Source organism: Lissotriton helveticus, chromosome 5_1 (assembly GCF_964261635.1).
Source record: "Lissotriton helveticus chromosome 5_1, aLisHel1.1, whole genome shotgun sequence".
Lineage (NCBI taxonomy): Eukaryota > Metazoa > Chordata > Amphibia > Caudata > Salamandridae > Lissotriton > Lissotriton helveticus.
The window spans coordinates 936,988,662-937,011,058 of NC_136065.1; the positions used below are offsets into that span (position 1 = coordinate 936,988,662).

At 48.4% G+C, this 22,397-nt stretch overlaps 1 protein-coding gene across 2 annotated transcripts in view; it reads right to left on the bottom strand.

Moving 5' to 3' along the window:
* Nucleotides 1-22,397, bottom strand: part of BTAF1 (B-TFIID TATA-box binding protein associated factor 1) — a 984,515-nt gene that overhangs the window by 188,013 nt on the left and 774,105 nt on the right. For both annotated transcript variants that reach the window (XM_078643429.1, XM_078643428.1), the window contains exons 26-28: nucleotides 14,446-14,598; nucleotides 1,406-1,527; nucleotides 1,156-1,323 (exon numbers count right to left, since the gene is read on the bottom strand). In XM_078643429.1, coding sequence (XP_078499555.1) covers nucleotides 1,156-1,323; nucleotides 1,406-1,527; nucleotides 14,446-14,598 — 443 coding nt within the window. The remainder of the gene's footprint in view (nucleotides 1-1,155; nucleotides 1,324-1,405; nucleotides 1,528-14,445; nucleotides 14,599-22,397) is intronic.

Below are 22,397 nucleotides of genomic sequence, written 5' to 3' on the forward strand. Positions count from 1 at the left end.
TAGATTGTCAACTGTTGCATCAGTCAGTTTGCTGGATCTTACTACCTAAGATGGGATAAGGCTGCCCCTTTCGCTTGAGTACAGAAGGTAGGGCACCACCCACTACAATGAAATGAGCGGTGCATAAATGGGGCTAGTATTTATGTACACTATGCGAGTGGAGGGTGCCCCGTTTATTTCTATCCTTAGATTCCTCTTTTTAATGCATACATGAATTCCATCCCCACCACTCCATCCATCCCCCATCCATCCATCCATCCCCCATCCATCCATCCCCCCATCCATCCATCCTCTCCACTCCATCCCCTCCACTCCATCCATCCATCCATCCACCCCTCCCTCCACTCCATCCATCCCTCCACTCCATCCATCCATCCCCCACTCCATCAATCCATTCCCTCCATCCATCCATCCCCTCCATCCATCCATCCATCCATCCATCCCCCACTCCATCATCAATCCCCTCCACTCCATCCATCCATCCATCCATCCATCCCTCCACTCCATCCATCCATCCATCCATCCATCCCTCCACTCCATCCATCCATCCATCCCCCACTCCATCAATCCATTCCCTCCATCCATCCATCCATCCCCTCCACTCCATCCATCCATCCCCCACTCCATCGCTATCATCTTGCAAATCATCTTTATACACCAATACAGACTTTGCTAAAAAATTAATGCAACACATTGTCATATACAATGCCAATAACTCAAACTTTAATGCTGCGAGACCTATTGCATTGCAAATGCTTGTTTAGCTGGTGGTCCGTGTACATATATCTCAAATGTCTTGATTACATTTTTTAATAAATACTTGTTTCGTCAATTTCTTGGCTTGTCATGAACAATTTTCAGAAGTGGTCACAGTTGTCCAAATGATAAACTGCTTCATTGGCCAATAAAAAAGAAGGAAAAGCACTTGTTTAAATACAAATTACTACTAAATACTGTATGCTATTCTTTGACGTTTCAACAGATAAGTTGAAGGTTTAAGTAATGACTGTACTCAGGGAAAAATAAACACGCTTTAGATAAATCAATAGTCATTGATCTATGCTATTCTGTAGAAGCATACATGTTTGTTGCTGGAACAAAGTTTCAACATCTCAATCTTACATTCCAGAACAATGTTCTCGAACCATGTCTCACCTTGCTCTTTCAATGGGTGGACCAGTGTAATGCAAAGGGTTGAGATATTCCTTGGAGCAAAATTTGCCCACTTCATCCACCCAGTGACCCGTGAGTGTTGGAGGACACACCACAAGAGATGGAAGGGGCACGTTATCAGCGGACTTGTTCCTTACATAAACCTGGGACCTGCAAAATTGAATATAGTATTGTTGACATAACCCCAAACAAAAAGTTACAAATCTACTTTATTTCTCGGGGAAATGGTTACCTGTTGAAGTGATCTCCAGCAAGAATGCAGATGGATTGCAAAGTCTTCCCCAAACCCATATCATCACAGAGAATGCCATGAAGTTTGTATTTATTGAGAAATGCCAACCAGTTTACTCCATCCTAAAAAGGATGTGAAACAAGTTAATGTACATCATGACAACAAAGGAAGAAGTACATTTAGAGGTTACAAACGTTTTTCAAAGGGGGATACATTAACACAAAAAGGAAGTCACAGTCAGCCTGGTGAATTTATTCTTAAGGGTGCTGTGGAAGGAGACAACTAAAATGCATCTCTATAACAGTAACACTTATTGTTCAGGTTTTTGATCCCATTCTCCCCTCTTGCACCCAGGATGAGAAATCCTGGCATCAGCTGCTTTGGTGGAAAACACAAGTTACTTACCTTTGGTAACGGACCTATCTGTAAGAAACCGTAGTTAGTGTTAGATTCCTTACCTTACAATACCCCCAGGCGTCAGACTGGATCCGGAAAGTTTTGCGTAGCAGTACCCCTGCGCGTCGGTACGCGTCGTCCGCTGCTCCGCGTCCGTCGTCGTGGTCGCCAGGATGACGTTGGAGTACTTAGGCGCCGCCGTCGCGCGCGGACGTCAGTTCTTGTACATAGCTTTCCATGCCAGGAATGCAGAGCCATGCCAGAGACCGACACTGGTGCCATAAAAACTAGGGCCCTCAAAGGGAAATACCTTGACCCTAGATATCGGTCCGTAGAACGGGGAGGATGGGTGGGGCGGTAAGGAATCTAACACTAACTACTGTTTCTTACAGAAAGATCGTTACCGAAGGTAAGTAACTTGTGTATCTGAAAGAAACAGGTTAGTGTTAGATCCTTACCTTAGAATAGATACCCCAGCAATTCCAACCACGGTGGTGGGTCTGCGGACCAACAACACACCAGAAAGTCCTGGAGAACGGAACGGCCGAAAAAGCCACCTCTCCAGACTTGGCTGTCCAAGCAGTAGTGTCTAGCAAATGTGTGCAGCGAGTCCCACGTAGCTGCCTAAGAGATGTCCTGCATGGGGACTCCCCGACCCAGGGCAGTATTAGCCGCTGTGGCCAGAGTGGAATGAGCCCTCAGCCCAACAGGGGGCTCCTTTTTAGCCAAGGAGTAACAGACCTTGATTCACAACACGACCCACCGAGAGATGGTCAGTTTGTGAACCGCCCGTCCCTTCTTCGCGCCCACGTAACCAACAAAGAGCTGGTCATCCACCCGGAACTGGCGTGTGCGATCTAGATAGAAGGAGAGCGCACGTTTTGGGTCCAGACGGTGAAGCCTCTCTTCCTCTTTCGAGGGATGCGGAGGCAGAAAGAAGGTGGGCAAGGTGATGGACTGCCCGATGTGAAAGGCTGTAACCACCTTGGGCAGGAAAGAAGGACGCGTTCTTAAAACAACCTTGTCCGGATGGATAGAAAGGAAAGGAGGCTTAGAAGATAGAGCCTGGAACTCACTCACTCTCCTGGCAGAGGTGATGGCAACCAGGAATGCAGTCTTGAGAGTCAGAAGACGAAGAGGGCAATTGTGTAGTGGCTCGAAAGGAGCGCACACCAGATAGGTTAGAACAAGGTTCAAGTCCCACTGAGGCATCACGAAAGGAACAGGAGGAAACCTGTGCATGATGCCCTTCAAGAACCTATTTACAACAGGGGACTTGAAAAGAGAGGGCTGATCAGGAAGCCTCAAGAAGGCAGAAAGGTAGCCTTTAAGAGTGCCCAGAGCAGAGCCCTGCTGGGCAAGAGAAAGGAGGAAGAGGAGAACCTCTGAAAGGGGGGCAGAGAAAGGATCCACAGCCTTTGCTGTGCACCATGCCACAAATTTGTTCCACCTGCAGGCGTATACCGATTTTGTGGAGGGACGCCTGGCTGCCAGAATCACATCACAGACTTCAGGAGGCAAGTCAAATGGCCTCAACTGCTGCCGCTCAATCTCCACGCATGCAGGTGGAGGCTGGACAGGTTTGGGTGGAGGACCGTCCCCTGCTGCTGCAACAGAAATCCTCCTGAAGAGGCAGACAAATCAGGGGATCGACTGACATGCTGAGTAGCTCGGGATACCAGTATCTTCGTGCCCAGTCCGGAGCCACAAGGATGACTTGGGCCCGGTCTCGCCTGATCTTCAGCACTCTGGGCAGAAGTGGTGTAGGCGGAAAGCAGACAAAAGACTGTAGCTCCACTCATGACGAAAAGTGTCGCCGAGCGAGTGCCGCCTTGGAAATTCCAATGCGCAGAACTGATGACATTGCGTGTTCTCTTCGGTGGCGAATAGATCTAACCAAGGCTCTTCCCACTGCTGAAAGAGACCTATCGCCACGTCAGAGTTCAGACGCCATTCGTGATCCATCATGCACCAGCGGCTGAGTTCGTCCGCCCTGGCGTTCAGGGAACCTGCCAGGTATTGAACCACCAGGGTGACGCCCTGGTGTTCCAGCCATGTCCAGAGGCGCAGAGCCTCTTGACAAAGGCTCCACGACCCCACCCCGCCCTGTTTGTTGCAGTACCACATGGCGGTGGTGTTGTCCGTGAACACCTGCACTACACTGCCCTGGACAGAGGAAAGGAATGCTTTCAGTGCAAGTCGGATCGCCCGCAGCTCCAGAAGGTTGATGTGGAGCCGGGACTCCGCCGGAGACCAGAGGCCTCTGATCTCCCTATCTCCCATGTGGCCTCCCCATCCGTCACTACTACGTGCTCCGGTTGGGGATGGGAGAGAGATCTGCTGCTGACCCAATCGCGGTCCGTGAACCACCACTCCAACTGTTTCGGGACGCAATCGGACAGGTTGCCCTGAAGCTGTGCCCACAAACTTCAGGTCCCACTGCAGAGCCCGCATCCGCTATCGATCGTGATGCACCAGAAAGATGCCGGAGGCCATCAGCCCCAGGAGCCTCAGCATCAACCTGACCGAGACTCGGGATAAAGGCTGAAAGACTGGAATAAGAGCCTGAATATCCTAAACTCGATGTTCAGGGAGAAAAACCCGAAATTGCGCTGAGTCCAGAACCGCTCCGATGAAAAGGAGCTTCTGCGAAGAGCACAGGTGTGACTTCGGCACGTTGATTGAGAACCCCAGCGAGTCAAGAAGGTCGGCTGAAGTCTGGAGGTGGGAGATGACTGCCTGGGGCGAGCCTGCCTTCAACAGCCAGTCGTCAATACTGGGTAAGACAGAAACCCCTGATCTGCGCAGATGAGCTGCGACCACCGCCATCCCTTTAGTGAACACCCGTGGGGTGCTGCTAAGGCCGAAGGGGAGCACGGTAAACTGAAAATGCTCGTGGCCTACCATGAACCGCAGGTAACGCCGGTGGGCCTGCAGGACGGGGATGTGGAAATATGCGTCCTGCAAGTCCAACGCTACCATTCAGTCTTCTGGATCCAGGGCAGCTAGGACCTGAGCCAAAGTCAGCATCTTGAACTTCTCCTTCCGGAGGAAGCCGTTGCCGTTCCACAGGTCCAAGATAGGTCGTAGGCCCCCATTGCCCTTCTTGGGTACCAAAAAGTAGTGGGAGTAACAACCACACCCTACTTCTGGCCCAGGAACGCGCTCGATGGCCCCCTTGGCCAAGAGGGCATAACTTCCTATTGTAGAAGTTTCAAGTGATCCCCCGACACGCGGTGGTACTGCGGTGGCATGGCTGGAGGGGACGCCTCGAAGGGGAGGGAGTAGCCCCTTCGGACGATTTGCAGCACCCACCTGTCCGATGTGACAGTGCGCCAGTGGAAGTGGTGAGCGCGAACCCTGCCCCCACTGGCGTCACATGGGCCTGAAAGCTCTGACTAGGAGGGTTTTGAGGCGGATGCTGCAGGGGTAGGTGTGGACTGGCCTCGCCGTTGTCCCCGACCGCCGTCACAGCGGTTTCCACATCCGCCACCGCGCTGGATGGTAGTCTGCGGCCCGTGGCTGGCAGGACGTGTGGGGGCGCCCCTTCCTTGGCCACGAAAGGAGCGAAAGGCAGCCGTTGGCTGGTGAGGGGCCGAGAGGCCCATGGACTTGGCCGTAGCCCTGGAATCCTTATAGCGCTCAAGCGCATGGTCATCCTTGTCGCCAAATAGGCGACAGCCATCAAACGGCATGTCCATAAGGGTGTTTTGGACATCAGCCGAAAAGTTGGCGGACCTCAACCAGGCGTGGCGACGAATCGCCACCGTCGTTGCCATTGCTCTGCCCAGTGAGTCCGTGGTATCCAGCCCACACCGGATGGAATACCGTGCCGCATCTCGACCCTCCGCAAGGGCTTGGGCAAGTTTAGTCCGGGCCCCCTCCGGACATTGTGGCTGCACGTCTGCGACCGTTTCCCACAGAGAGTGGGTGTAGCAGCCTAAGAGGCATGCGTTGTTGACTGACAGCAACCCCAAATTCAGGGAGGAGAATACCTTTTTCCCGTATTGATCATACCTCTTGGATTCCCGATCGGGGGGAGCCGTCGGGAATGCGGTCTGGGAGTTAGAGGCCTGGATGACCAGGCTCTCGGGGGTGGGGTGGGTGGACAGGAAGCAAGGGTCGCCCGGAGCCGGGCGGTGGCGCCTGGCCACGTTGCTATCTACAGGCGGACCTGTAGCGGGCTTGGACCAAGTGCCCAGAAGAACGTCTGACAAGGCCTCATTAAAAGGCAGCAGAGGATCGGCCGAGCTTGCCTGCGGTTTAAGGACCTCAGTGAGGAGGTTAGTCCTCACGGCGCGACGGGGAGCTCAAAGCCCAAGGCCATGGCAACCCGCGTCAGCACCACACTATAGGCAGCCCCCTCCTCCGTAGCCACGGTAGGAGGGGAGACAAAACCAGTGTCGGGCGAAGTGTCTAGACCACTGGCCTCCCCAAGCTCACCTGTCCAGTCCTGAAAAGACTTCATGTGCCAGAGGGTCCTCGGACACCTCCTAATCCTCCTAGTCACCCATCACCTGGTACTCCGTTTCAAAGGATGGGGCCGGGTCATAGAAGTAGAAATCTCCAAGCGGCGTCGAATACGGCGCCGGACCCGAATCAAGCGTAGGACCGAGGTCGGCGTCGTCCTGGGACGGCGCCGGGGACGACACCCTGGGGACCGGTGCCGGAGAGGTCATGAGGTCGACCAGCGACGACCCGGATCCGGCGGGGCCCTGCGGCGTCGGGACCGAAGTCGCCGACGGCGCCGAAGCACCCGGCCTGCGTGGGGATCCAGTCGGGAACGCTTGGCCCGAAGGCGCCGCGGAACCAGACGGAGGAGCGAGCAAGCGACCTCATGGCCACGAGGAAGGACTCGATCGCCTCCGGCGTCGCGTTCTGCCCAGGGACCAGGGGGGATGGAGCAGGCCGCGACGCCTGCGGCTCCGGCTGGACTGGTCCCGTCTAGCTTTGGACGTCAGGGCCCGGCAGTCGGAGCAGGACTTGTTGTCGTGGTCAGGGCCCAGACAGTGAAGGCACCGGCGATGGGGGCCGGTAACCGACATCAGTCGGCTGCAATCGACACAGGGTTTGAACCCGGGCATCCCTACCGGCACTGTCGGAGTCGAGAGACTTCGAAAAACGATCAAAAAGGATCGAAATAGTTAGTCAAAAATTGACTAGGGTACAACTATTTCCGGGTCGGCGCTTGCTGGCGCGGAAAAAAGAAGAACTGACGTCAGCGCGCGAGGGCGGCGTCTAAGTACTCCGGCGACGTCATCCGGGCACCAACGACGACGGACGCCGAGCCGCAGACGACGCCTACCGACGCGCAAGGGTACTGTTACGCAAAGGTTTCTGGATCCAGTCTGACGCCTGGGGATATTCTAAGTTAAGGAATCTAATATTAACCTGTTTCTTTCAGATAGAGATCATCCCAAACCCTATAAATGTGTCCGCTCAGCAGGGAGGATGGGTGGGTTGGTAAGAAACCGGTGGCTAGAAATTGTCTCGACCAGAAAAGGCATTACTGAAGGCAAGTAAAATGTTCATCTGATAGAGACATCTAAGCCACAGATTCCTTCTCTCTGAATAGATACGCAAGCAATATCAGTCCCTTTGGTGGGTCTGCAGACCAATTATGACAGAAGTCCTGTAGGACCGAATGAGCCAAGTGCCCATCCCTGTGGACCTGACTGTCCAGGCAGTAATGCTTGGTAACGTGTGCAGAGATGTCCACTTTGCTACCTGTCAGATATCAAGGACTGGAACTCCACAGGCTAGGGCAGTGGTTGAAGCCTTACCTCTGGTAGAATGAGCTCAAGCCTTCAGGAGGCTGCTTCTTGGCCAGTGTGTAGCAGATCTTGATGTAGAAAACAACCCATCAAGAGATGGTCCGCTTCTGCACCGCCTGACCTTTCTTCACCCCAGCGTAGCACACGAATAGTTGATCATTCACCCTGAACTCTTTTGTGCGGTCAAGGTAGAACAACAAGGCTCTTTTTGGGTCCAGACGTTAGAGGGATCTGGATAACCATAGAAAGTGGGCATGGTGACAGATTGGCCTACATGAAATGGTGTTACCACTTTTGGCAGGAAAGGGGCACTTATATGTGAAGTACCAGTTTGTCAGGAAAAACTGATAGGAAGTGAAGCTTAGATGGTCAAGCCTGCAGCACACTCACCCTCCTGCCCAATTAAATAACCACAAAGAAGGCTGTTTCGATGGTGGGATGCCTGAGGGGACAATTGTGTAAAGGCCGAAGGGAGCACACATCAAAATGTGAGAACCAAATTAAGGTCCCACTGAGGCACAATGAAAGGGGAAGTAGGGAACATATGTACAATACCTTTGAGAAATCCATTTACAATGTGAGATTTAAATAAGGAGGGCTGGTCAGGCAGCCGCAAGGAGGAAGACAAGGCATAAAGATACCCTTTCAGAGTGCCCAGAGCACAGTCCTGCTGGGCAAGGGTCAAAATAAAAAATAAAATATCGGAAAGGAAGGCAGAAGAGGGTCAAAAGACTTATGTTCAATATGCTGTTGCTCTATCTCCATGCAAGAAGGTGAATAGTTGATAGGTTCGGGTCGAGGACCCTCCCCATAGGCTGCAACAGAAGATCCTCCCGAAGGGGCAGCCATTTCAGAGGATTGATGCTTATGTTAAGAAGCTCGGGATACCAGACTATTCATGTCCAAACTGGAGCCACAAGGATGACTTGGGCCCAGTCGTACCTGGTCTTCTTGAAAACTCTGGTCATGAGTGGTATGGGCTGAAAGGCGTACAGAAGGCCTGTCTGCACAAAGATATTTAAAGGGTGAACTGTAGGACAATGCCATGCTGGAGAATTCTTTCTGCTTCTTATATACATTTATTGAGAAGTTGGCCTGGTATATGGTACTCACTAGTTCTAGTGATTACCTTGCACCAGTCCAAACAACCCTTATGGTGATGGTTGTAAGTCAACCTTATAGACCAGCTATCCTAGTGGTAGCGTGGACAGAACAGTCTTAGGCTAAAAGACTCTTGAGGGCGTGTAAAACCAGCTGTTTTACCATATGTAACCCCTTGAATATCAAATGAAAGGACACCACACAGGATATATATAAAATCTTAGGCGGTCCATTTCCCTAGCAGACCCTGCTCTCTTACACATTACGTCTCTTGCTTTGACTTGCAAGGCTGCAGAAAGAACAAGTACAACCAAATTTTTGTTACGTCAGCAAAAGGACTCATCAGAATGGGTACGGAGTTCACCATAAAACACTGACCAAAAATAAGGGCTGTAGTTTGCTACAGAGCTGGATTTCAAGGAACAAACCAACAGCCAGCCCCTCAAAGTCTGGGTTTAGTTTCACAAAGGCTGTGTTTGGAAGGATATTCATGCTTTAACCAGTCTACAAAGACCCTCGACTAGATAAACCCACAGCTAAAAACAAAGAAGCTTTACTTGCACTGTGCATTCTGAACTAACTCCAAAAAACAGAATTCAGAATGCCTAACACAGTCTCTTAGTAAATAGCCTTTTACACTGCATAGCTTAGTACTCCTATTATTTTTGTTTAAATGCAAAGACTGCTGGAAAGTGAACCAAAGCAATCATTCAAAATCTTTCACCGGTGTGCAAGACTTGTCTTTAATATGCCACACTATGCGTGGCACCTTGAAGCTCAGGGCAAAATATATTTCAAGTATGTACCAAGCACTGTGGTGAATCACAGCCATGTACAGCAAAAAGAACAAGTCAATTACCTTCGGTAATGCCTTACCTGGTAGAGACTATCTAGCTGCAGATTCTTTACCATGTATTTATCCCTAGGTGTCAGATCGATTTTGGAAATGTTTTCGTGAGAAGTAGCCCTGTGTGTCAGTAGGTGGTGTTGTTCGGCTGAACGTGGTGGCATTGCCCACAGCGGAAGGGAAATGCGCTGTGCCTATAAAGGCACCACCACAGTGTGCTGATGTCAGTTTCTTATTGAGACTTTCTACGCCAGTCGGCCGGAGCCATGAACACGGACCACTGGTGTGTAAAACTAGGGCCCTGAAAGGGGTAAAATCCTGTCCCCAGAAATCATTCGCAGAACAGGAGGGCCGGTAAGGAATCTGCAGCTAGAGTCACTACCAGATAAGTTAAGTAGATTGTTTACATCAGGTACAAAATTTAAACAGTGCCACATTTTGGGTATTGTTGTATGGTTGTCACATTCCATTCCCATACGTGTGGGAGCTGCAGGGAGCAGCCTTTCATCAGAATGATAATGTCTAAGATTTTCCTAAAGGATAGCATGTATGTATGGATGCATTGGTATAGCAGGAAATGTTTTCAAGAGAGAAACTCCTATGATGGAACTGATAGGACCTCGGATTAATACTATTTGGATTTTTTTTACTTCTCATGTGCTTTTAGTATCTACAGGAGCAAAGAAATTGTGTTTCCCAGGATGTACTCCTGTTTTTAAGGGTCCGGTAGCGTGCTAAAGTGAAACTCCAACATTCATACATTTGCAAATTTTCACCTGCTGTTTTAATATACCATTTCAATATGAAAGCGGCTTAACATCCCAAAACTAATATATATATATATATATATATATATATATATATATATATATATATATAAATATAAAAGTGAGGAAATCGTTTTTTTGTCGAAGAGCACCTCAAGAGTTTGCGACCCAGAACACGCAACAATGGTGCCGGAAGCGGCGCAACGCAAGGCAAGAAGGAAACGCGCCAAAACCGCCGCAAAACAGAAACACGCCGTGGTACAACAAGAACAAAAAGCAGTAACCATGGCCAGCACCATTACCAATTTGTCTAATCTGACTTTAACAATGGCCGAGCAACAAATACTATCTTTGGGACTAAACTATTGCCCTGAAAGCTCTTTCAATTACACAAACACAAGAGCAGACGTGTTTCTTTTCATCAGGAAACTTAAATTAAAAAAGTTTTTTGCCATCAAATCCAATCCCAAAGACACTAACAGCAAGGATAAAGATGATGTGGCAAATGATGTTCCTTTGGCAGCTGCCAGAGATGCGAGAACTTTGCTAACATTATGTGACCTAGAAACTGAATCTTCTATTTCCAGCACAAATCAATCTATAGACCTACCAGATACCCAAAACCAACTTCGGCCTATAAATGTTGTACAGAAGGGAGCTGGAGAAAGTCCCTTTAAAGTAAAGAGCAAGATTGTCCCCGTCATGCCGAAAGACGCGGTTGACATATTCCATGAGTGCATGGTGGAAGACCTAAAGACACTAAACAGGTGTATATACAGACAGAAAAACACCATAAAAAAAAACACCCAAAAAAACTTTCAGCGTGTCCAATATGAACAATTGATGGACAAACTAAGCAAGAATCCGGACATAATAATAAATTCATCTGAGAAAGGAGGGAATATCGTCCTGTGGCAAAAACACGAATATATGACTGAAGCAATGAGACAATTGGGCGACAGCAACTGCTATGTAAGAAGCAGTGGTTTGGAATACAAGCGGGCCCAAGATACTCTGAAACGTATGCTGATGTCATATAAATGCAACAATTTGATCTCATCCGAGGAATACGCTTTTTTGCATGTAGACAATCCAGTGATGCCGCACCTATATTTGATTCCAAAGGTGCACAAAATGAGACAACCAACTCCCGGCAGACCCATCATCTCTGCGATAAATAGCCTGGGTGAGAACATTTCACGCTATATTGACTATTTCCTGCAATGTCATGTCCAAGGTCTTGCTAGTTATATCAAAGACACTGGTGATTTTCTGTCCAAATTAAGAGCGATACAATGGCAACCCAACTGGTGTATAATAACACTAGATGTTGAATCATTATATACCTGTATTGAACACGAAAAAGGTATTGAAGCCATCAAGTACTATTTGGGTAACAAATCTTGTGATTACTATGGTCACAATCAAATAATATGTGAATTGGTGAGGTGGTGCCTCAATAATAATTTTTTCATGTACTGCAAGGATGTTTGGAAACAAATCAGAGGTGTTGCGATGGGATCCTGCTTCTCCCCCAGCTACGCGTGTTTACACGTGGGCTGGTGGGAGGAGCGGGACCTCATTGTCGCACCGGGTTTTAACAATGTTAAACACTGGATGCGATTTATTGATGATATTTTTTGCATATGGGAGGGAGATATTTAAAGCGCACAGCAGTTTGTCCAAACTCTCAACATCAACAACAGCAATTTATTTTTCACATCCAGTGTTAGCAATCAATCTGCCCAATTTCTAGATGTCCAGATTGATATTGAAGGACTCAATATCACAACATCATTATAGCGCAAAGCCACTGCTGGCAATAGTATACTGCATGCCAGCAGTGGACACCCCGCCACGTAATCGAAAGTATACCCTTGGGGGAACTTTTGCGGTTAAAAAGAATCTGCAGCAGTACTGAAAGATTTGATGAGGGAGCTAGTTTGATGTTGGAACGATTGAGGGCTAGGGGGTACAGTGAGTCAACACTTTCCAAAGCGTTACTCAAAACTAAAGAAAGATCCAGAGAATCATTACTCGTGCCCAAGCCTGCTGAAGTTGAAAGTGATGACCAGCCTCCTAGATTGATCGTCACTTACAGTCAGCAACATAAACAGATAAAAACCATCATCAACAAACACTGGTCAATTCTTAAAACTGACGGTGTACTATGCTCAAGAGTCCCAGATAAACCTATCATCACCTTCAAAAGAGCCTACAGCATGCACAGCAGACTGGTGAAGCCAAGCCCAGAACTGGTCAGTGGCAGTGACTGGCTCAACAGAAAAGGCTTCTACAAATGTAGTTCTTGCCGTGCATGCAAGTTTGGGCAAAACATGACCCACTATGTCAATCCTTTCTCCGGCGCTAAAATGGCAATCAGGGGCAATTTCAATTGCCGCACTGAGTTTGCTGTGTATGTTCTGACGTGCACCTGCGGCTTGTGCTATGTGGGGAGCACGAGGTCGCAGGTGCACGTCAGCATCTCCGGGCAGTGGTAAATCACGACTTAGCCTACCCCGTGGCACGACATTTCAATTCAATACATGACAGGGATCTGTCATGTTTGAGTTACTATGTTATAGATGCGGTGCCTTTGCAGAGACGGGTGGTGACAGGGACAAAATGTTGAGAAAATTAGAAACCCAATATATCATCGCGTTGGACAGTAAACAGCCCCACGGTCTTAACGCAACCGAGGATCTTCATAACTTTCTGTAAATACCATCCTGTTTTTGTTCACGTTTAGCCCACTGTTGTTGTTTTGGGATTTTCAAGTCCTGGTTTTATCCCAGTGGCAAGTTTAAATTATAACGGAACTTACCAAGACTAACCCATCAAGCAAGATATAGGTACATATAAAGTGTGTATTATGAATTGAACACACAGGAGCGAATATGATATATGTCACCGTAATTTTATCTCTCTTCTTGTAAATTTTGTACATAGGTTGTAAAATTTCTATTTTCATATCAGCATTCTATTTTTATTTTTCCCAATTTAGGTTTTTCCCACATTTATTCCCATTTAACATCAAGCACATGTATATAAATAGCACAGATACTTTGAATTCTTTGAGTATATATAGTGTAAATAGTCCCAATATTTATGATGTATATAAATTCAAGTACTTTGAATTTTTAATAAATATTCAGGACATGAGCTTGGGGGTATCAGGGTGAAGTTCCACTACACTTACATTAAATGTCACATGATTGTTTTGATTTTAGGTGAAATTAATGTTTACAAATCTTATTGCTATTTAAAATCGATCAGTACTGGTTATTTTATATACCGACAGGTATATGCATTCATGCAGCAAAGATATAGCACCAGTCACTATTAGCCTTTGGGCGTTTTGTGCATTCATGCAGTTAGGATAAACGTTTGAAAATACCAATAGGACATGTGCAATAATTGTAAATGGAAATAATTTTTAAAATGCAACATTTTTATGCATTGTAAAATTATGAGATGGATCGAAATTTTAAAACAGAATTAACTTGTTTTATAATTTGTATTGATTTCAGGCAAAATGTACTTTTTTACTGAAAACAAATGTTCAAAACAGTCTGTTTTTTATTCCATTATGTCATCTGCACCTTTTCCATGCCTATGTTTGAAATAATCATGTGATGCACTTTAGGAGGTGTGGCCCATAGGAGGGGTCAGGGAAAGCAAGCATTTAAAAATAACAGGCTGACTCATTTTATGGTGTGTGATCAAGAGTACAAGTTACTCGAAACACGTCGCCAGGAAGGTTTTCAATAAATGCAACATCTTGCCTGAAGCCGTGGGGTCTGTCTCCTTCTTTCGCCACGCCGTCGGTGTGGAGGTCTCGGGATTCTCATTGATATATATATATATATATATACACACACAAAAACACTGTGAAACAGCAAAGATCACGTTCTCAGCAGTATTACTCTCCTAATTACTCTAATTAAATTGTTGGGTGGGCTTTCAAGCAAAGAGCAACTTAAACTCCCTTGCAACATCAAGAGGATTTGTTATAGGACCATTTTTACTACAGAAATGATGACAAAGGTAAAAGTGAACAGTAGTAACATATGGGAGAAATATTCAAGATGTACAAATAACTCTACATTTTCTGGAAAGTAAAGGAAAGCATGGAAGAACGTTTGCCCACATTACCTGCTGATATTTCCTAAGTTCTGCTTTGATAGGGATTGGGATTTCATAGTTCTCTAATTTTTTCCCATCCAGCAGTTGTTCCAAGAAGTCACGTTCTCTAGCTTTCATTCTGATCAATTCTTCTGACATTTTTGGTGGATCAGGAATACCAGCCTGAAAAGATGAACACCACATTAAAGTATGGCAAGAAAAAATGGCAAATGTTATATAGCTTAAATGATGTGAAACTAACATTTTCTTTGTTAATCTCAAGCAATATGCCTCTTTCTTAAAATGAAGACAGACACCGTGAATAATCGCTCTACATTTTTCCTTCATCTCGTCGCACTTCCACCCCCACTGATGTGGCACATACTCTTGAGATCAACTTGGAGAGGATTTTATGCTTCTCCGGTATAAGAGTAAGACGATTGCTACTGTATGCATTGAACATTCTTCTACTTTTGAATTACAGAAGGTTGCTGGACTGACAAAGGAGGTTGCTGCTTTGGAATGAAATACGGATGTCTGCTACAGCCCCAAAACCTGAAACACTCCAATGGTAGAGGCTGTCTGGTGAGGCCAGATCCATTGAGCATACCACTGCTCCACGTTGTATAAATCTTTCCCAAGTGTCAAACTATAAACCATGAAGCTTATCTTCATCATAAGGCAAACTCCTAAAATGGCATTTACATCTCTTAAAAATCCTGCTAATGTGTACATTGATCTTGCCACATGTCGAAAACAAGTTTTCAAATTAAGCTTAGAGGCACTCTCTCCATCTTTCATTCACTGGGGAAATGATCAGAAGGCAAGAAGCGATTCCTATTGTAAGTGCATAGGTTCTTTTTCAATTAGTTGACAAATTCCACTAAAGAACAAGTTACTTACCTTCGGTAGCGCTCTTTTCGGTAGAGACCAGCTATAGATTATTCACCTTTTGAATATTCTCCATGCGTCAGACCAGAACCGGATACTTTCCAGCAGTACCTGAGTGCCGGAGGTAGCACTGTGTGGCAACACACCAATGCCTCTCTGCTCCGGAACTGTAATGCGTAGCCTATTTAGGCACCACTCCATAGCGCTGAAGTCAATTGCTTTCAAGAGTGTATGCCTCAGACACAGAGCCCCAAATGTAAACTGAAATAGCCCATGGGCAGATTTCTATACTTGGGATTGTATATATTGGCCGAGTCCAATAACAGAATGGGGAGGATTTGCAGCTAGTTAGAGTCTCTAACAGAATGAGAGTTACTAAAGGTAAGTATCTTGTTCTTATGAGAGGTTTCTGGCTGCAGATTACTCACATTTGGAATAGATGCAAAGGGCATACCTATTTGGAGGCAGGTCTGTGAATGGACTTAAACCAGATAGTCCTTCAGGGCCGAGTGGGTAAAATGCCCCTCTCAGCGAACAGGGCCGAGTGGGTAAAATGCCCCTCTCAGCGAACATGACATTCCAGGCAATAGTGCTTTGTCAAAGTATGGAGGGACGCCCACATATCAGCCTGACAAATGTCTAGGACAGAGAGACTGCAGGCTAATGCAGTAGTAACAGCTTTGGCCCTGGTAGAATAAGCATGCAGTTTTTCCAGGGACTGATTTTTAGACCATGGGTAGCAGATCGTAATGCACAATGCAGCACTAGATGCTCCTCTTCTGCACAGCCTTGCCTTTATTTGCGCCAGAGAACCCTACAAAGAGCGGATTGTACACCCAGTGATCTTTGGTACGATAAGCAATCTATGTAGAAGTTGAGTGCTCTATTGGGGTCCAAGAAACAATGGGGAAAGGAGCAGTAACAGGCAGATGTGAAGTAGGTTGAATGGAGTGGCTATCAGAAACACAAGGACCGGGTTATGGTCCTACTGTAGAATGACAAAGGGAGAAAGAGAAATCAAAATGTTACCCTTCAAAAAAGGAAACCTCACAATCTAGAATAAAGATCAGGAAAAAGAGAAAGTATGCTACCCAAATATTGGGCTTCTAATACACACAATACCCATGTACAGATAATCTTTCGAATTTTCACAAATACATTTTAACGTTATCAAAAGAAGAACATATACAGATACAAGGCTCAGGCTTAGAGCTGCGTGTGGGCTTGTCCGACGTGGAGCCCTTTTCCAAGCTCGGTGTCGTCAATGCCGCCCCCGCCATCCGCGTAGGGAGCCTCACAGGGCTATGCATTGACTGGCAGTGAGAGCCTGGCGTCGAACCCCGCGTCGCCGACGCCGCTTCCGCCTTCCACGCAGGAAGCCGCACAGGGATATGCATTGACTGGCGGAGTGTGCAAGAGCGACCAGGACGTTCTGGGCCACGACCCAACGTCGCCTCGGCTCCGGAACCGGTGCACATAACCCTGGTCAGGGAAGGATCCACCAACGAGGGCCCGGCCTGAGCACACTCCGCCTCTGTGGGGCCCGAAGGCACGCCAGGGAGAGGGAGGGGCTCAAAGTAGGCCTGAAGAGCCATGGGGTAGGCCTCCATTTGGGCGCGGGTCGCTCCAACTCCTGGAAAAGGAGGGTATGGAAGAGGTGACCTCCGGGCGTCCTCAGCTGACCCTGTACGAGAGGAGTGGGCGCGAGCGGCACACCGAGGAGAGGTGGACCTCAGTGGACGCTTGTGGCTCGTTTACCTTTTTTCAGGGCGCCGGTCGCGGGAGCGAACTCGGGAGTGAACCTCCTCTGGAGAGGGAGATCGGTAACGAGAGGAAGCTGGGCCGGATAGCCGCGCGGCCAACAGCTTCAGACGGTGTTCCCGAAAGGAATTTGGCTTCATCTGTTGACAGTTGCCGCATTGCTTGGAATTGTGGTGCACACCCAGGCACCACATGCAAATAAGGTGCGGGTCAGAACCGGACATCTGACGCTCACAGGCCTTGAACCCAGGGGACATTGCACACTGTTCCGGTACGAACGGCATGGAGAAGGCTCGAAGTAGGCCAGGAACTGCTGGTTTCCAGGATCTGCATCGTGATGCAGAAAAGAAGAAAACTGATGTTGGCGCAACGGGGCGGGGCATATATGGCTCCGCTGACGTGACTTCCATGGACAACATCAGGGCGGAGCCGTACGGCGCCGCCCCCGGCGCACAAAGGTGCTGCTGCGCAACATTTTCTGGACCAGTCTGACGCCTGGGGATATTCTAAGTTAAGGAATCTGCGGCTAGACGTCTCCATCAGATGGATGGTTTTCAATGCTAAGCTATTGGCACTCATCTCCAAAAGGTTGCTATGGAGCCGGTACTCCTCAGGACTCTCAAGACTCTGATCACCAGTTCTCCTAGAGGGCCGACCCAATTACAAAGCGATGCATTGGACACAATGGCTTGCTCTGGATGGGGTAGAGGGGTCTGCTGCTAATCCAATCATGTTCCAGTAACCATCACTGCAGATTTCTTGTAGTCTCCCCCAAAATCTGAACTTCGTAGGAGAGGTCATCTTGATGTTGGGCCCACTGAGACTTGAGATCCAGCTCCACAGCTAGCATATGTCACCTGGAGTGCTTGGTCAGCAGATTGCAGGAGGCCATCAGCCCAGCAGTCTCAGTGTTGACCTCACAGAGATCCAGGAACAAGGTTGAAATATCGGGATTATAGCCTGAATGCCCTGGGTTCTTTCCCGGGGAAAAGGCACGAAACAGAACCGGTAGGGGAAAACTAGCTACCCTGACCTCAGAAAGTGTGCTCCCACCATTATCATTAGTTCTGTGAACACCCAAAGAGGAGCACGGCAAACTGAAAATGCTACTGTCCCACCACGAACCACAAGTAGCGCCTATGGGCCGGCTGGACGGGTAGATGGAAACCGGTATCCTGTAGGTACAAAGCCACCATCCAGGCTCCAGAATCGAGGGCAGATGAGTCCTGGGCGAGCGTGATGTTGAGAGGGAACAGGACAAAAACAGGAGTAAGACCGTGGCCCTCCTTAGGCACTAGAAAATAGTGGTAATAACCACCATGTCCTACTTCTGGCACTGGCACCATCTCGACAGTCTTTGCCTAGAAGGGCTTGCACTTCCTGCAACAAAATGGAGAGATGGTCCCCCGTCAGTAGCTGGAGGAGGAGTTGGGTGAACGGTGACACTGGTGCTGATGGCTCGCACAACAGATGATCAAGCGATTTGATGAAAAACAACAAAATGGGAAGAGAGAGAAAACTGGGGATTCATTCTCCCTAGTCAAGTATATATAAACAAAAGGAATCCACTACTGGGTAGGCGTGGTCCCAACAGTGGTGGGGAGCACGAGGTGTTTCTTTTGGCTCGATATAACCCTCCACGTTGTGAAGCTCATGAAGCTCAACAGCTTTTAACATTAGTTAAGCTCTTGTATTATACTTCAGATCCTCACCTTTTTCCCATTTGTTCACTAAAAACCTGATAGAACTATCAAAATAGAGCGTCTGATTTATATTACGTGTACTGTGAGTCTTGTCCATGTCCACCTTTTTTTACAGGGCACCATGTCACTAATAGAATGACAATAATATGTCTAGTGGAAACAGCCCTACACTTTCTTCTTAGGTCACTACACCTGGAATAAGACATCTAACTACAGGAGTTATGAATGCATTGCTTTATTCCTTTCTGTGTGTTATTATTTCAACAGGTTTGCGAAATACACAGATACTTTCTTGAAAAGGATTTAGGTACACAATAGCCTTTATTTATTTTCATTTACTTTTCTGTAAATTACAAATTTTGTTTAAAAAACGTGAGTAAGGTGGGGATTTGTGCACCCCGTCCTGAAGAAGGAGTTACGACTCCGAAACATGTCGAAGCACACATGAGGTGATGTACATTGTAATACATAGGAACCTCGCCAACACACCTTTTTAATAGTGCCAGCTTGGAGAATTATTAAAGATTTCTTAGTGAACCTCACGAGCCAGGCACTTTTTAACCTATAACTACAAACCTTTGCACACACCCATACTCGCACACCACATAGTCGAATAAAGTGCTCCCACGCAGACGTAGGTCGTAGCATGCCGCATCCCGTAGAGGGGTGCGAAGACCCCGATGATGAAGCATGACACCAAGCGGCCTGTTGGTGTGTGAGGGGTATTTTAAGAAACACCTCGTGTTCCCCACCACTGTAGGGACCACGCCTACCCAGTAGTGGATTTTTTTTGTTTATATATACGAACAATTTGTTGGCCACAACAAATTTTGAACTTCACTACATCACTACTGCCTTGGAAAGCCTGAGCAGGCACAGGTTGGAGATCTTCAGGGTCCCCAAAAAGGACTTGAGCCACAGAGTGGGGTGGGGTGTGGCAGGGAGGGGTGGGGGGAGTTGAGAGGTAAAAGTGCTGGAGTCAAACCTGTTTGTGGATGCGGCACCAGTTATCGCAGAAGGAAGGGTGCTGTGAGAGGAACACAAGGTCGCTTGGGCAGGGTGACGGAGTCTTACAATTGATATGTTGACAGGAGGGCCAGCGCAAGGTTTGGTCCAAGTCCCCAATAAGTAGCAGGTAGAAGGCCGTCTCTTGGCAAGCATCCGCAAATGGCCACTAGGAAACTTGGGCAAGAAATTTGCGTGTAGCTAAAGCACAAGTTACTTACCTTCGGTAACGATATATCTGTAAGAAACAGTAGTTAGTATTAGATTCCTTACCCTAGAATATCCCCAGGCGTCAGACTGGATCCGGAAAACTTTGCGTAGCAGTACCCCTGCGCGTCGGTAGGCGTCGTCTGGGGCTCTGCATCAGTCGTCGGCGCCGGGATGACGTCGTCGCAGTACTTAGACGCCGCCCTCGCGCGCTGACGTCAGTTCTTATACACAGCTTTTCCGAGCCCGAAACGCAGAGCCATGATAAAAATCAACACTGGTGCCATAAAAACTAGGGCCCTGAAAGGGGATGACCGTAACCCTAGATAACGGTTCGCAGAACGGGGAGGATGGGTGGGGCGGTAAGGAATCTAATACTAACTTCTGTTTCTTACAGATATATCGTTACCGAAGGTAAGTAACTTGTGCATCTGAAAGAAACAGGTTAGAATTAGATTCCTTACCTTAGAATAGATAGCCCAGCAATACCAACCCCGGTGGTGGGTCTGCTAACCAATGATCACACCAGAAAGTCATGGAGAACGGAACGGCCGAAAAAGCCATCTCTCCGGACTTGGCTGTCCAGGCAGTAGTGTCTTGCCAACGTGTGCAGCAAGGCCCACGTAGCTGCCTGACAGATGTCCTGCAAGGGGACTCCGCGACCCAGGGCAGTAGTAGCCGCCGTGGCCCGAGTGGAATGGGCACGTAGCCCCACAGGAGGCTCCTTCTTAGCCAGAGAGTAACAAGCCTTGATGCACAAGACGACCCATCGAGAAATGGTCCGTTTGTGCACTGGCTGTCCCTTCTTAGCGCCCACGTAACCAACAAAGAGTTGGTCATCCACCCGGAACTGGCGTGTGCGATCCAGATAATATGAGAGCGCACGTTTTGGGTCCAGACAGTGGAGCCTCTCTTCCTCTTTCGAGGGATGCGGAAGCGGAAAGAAGGTGGGCAAGGTGATGGACTGCCAGATGTGGAAGGCTGTGACTACCTTGGGCAGGAAAGAGGGTTGCGTCCGCAACACAACTTTATCCGGATGGACAGAAAGGAAGGGAGGTTGAGAAGAAAGAGCCTGGAGCTCACTCACTCTCCTGGCAGAGGTGATGGCAACCAGGAATGAAGTCTTAAGAGTAAGGAGACGAAGAGGACAGTTATGAAGTGGCTCGAAGGGAGCGCACATGAGATAAGTTAGAACCAGGTTCAAGTCCCAAGTCCCACTGAGGCATCACAAAAGAAATAGGAGGAAACATAGGAGTGATGTCCTTCAAAAACCTATTTACAACCGGGGACTTGAACAAAGAGGGCTGATCAGGGAGCCTTAAGAACGCAAAAATGGCAGAGAGGTAGCCCTTTAGAGTGCCCAGAGCAGAGCCCTGTTGGGCAAGAGAAAGAAGAAAGAGGAGAACCTCTGAAAGAGTGGCAGAAAGGGGATCCACAGCCTTTGCTGTGCACCATGCCACAAATTTGTTCCACCTGCAGGCGTATACCGATTTTGTGGAGGGACGCCTGGCTTCCAGAATCACATTACGAGGCAAGTCAAATGGCCTCAACTGCCGCCGCTCAATCTCCACGCATGTAAGTGGAGACTGGACAGGTTCAGATGGAGGATCTTCCCCTACTGCTGCGACAGAAGGTCCTCCTGAAGAGGCAGACGAATCGGGGGATCGACTGACATGCTGAGTAGCTCGGGATACCAGTATCTTCGTGCCCAGTCCGGAGCCACAAGGATGACTTGGGCCCGGTCGTGCCTGATCTTCTTCAGCACTCTGGGCAGAAGGGGTATAGGCGGAAAGGCGTAAAACAGACCGCAAATCCACTCGCAACGAAAAGCGTCTCCGAGCGAGTGCCGCCTTGGAAATTCCAACGCGCAGAACTGATGACATTGCGTGTTCTCTTCTGTGGCGATTAGATCTAACCAAGGCTCTCCCCACTGCTGAAAGAGGCCTTGCGCCACGTCCGAGTTCAGACGCCATTCGTGATCCATCATGCACCGACGGCTGAGTTTGTCCGCCCTGGCGTTCAAGGAACCTGCCAGGTGTTAAACCACCAGGGTCACGCCCTGATGTTCCAGCCACTGCCAGAGGCGCAGAGCCTCCTGGCAAAGGGTCCACGACCCCACCCCGCCCTGTTTGTTGCAGTACCACATGGCGGTGGTGTTGTCCGTGAACACCTGCACTACACTCCCCCGGACAGAGGGGAGGAATGCCTTCAGTGCAAGTCGGATCGCCCGCAGCTCCAGAATGTTGATGTGGAGCCAGGACTCCGCCGGAGACCAGACGCCTCTGATCTCCGCCTCTCCCATGTGGCCCCCCCCAGCCCTGGAGGGACGCGTCAGTCACAACTATGTGCTCCGGTTGCGGTAGGGAGAGGGATCTGCCGCTGACCCAATCGCAGTCCGTGACCCACCACTGCAAC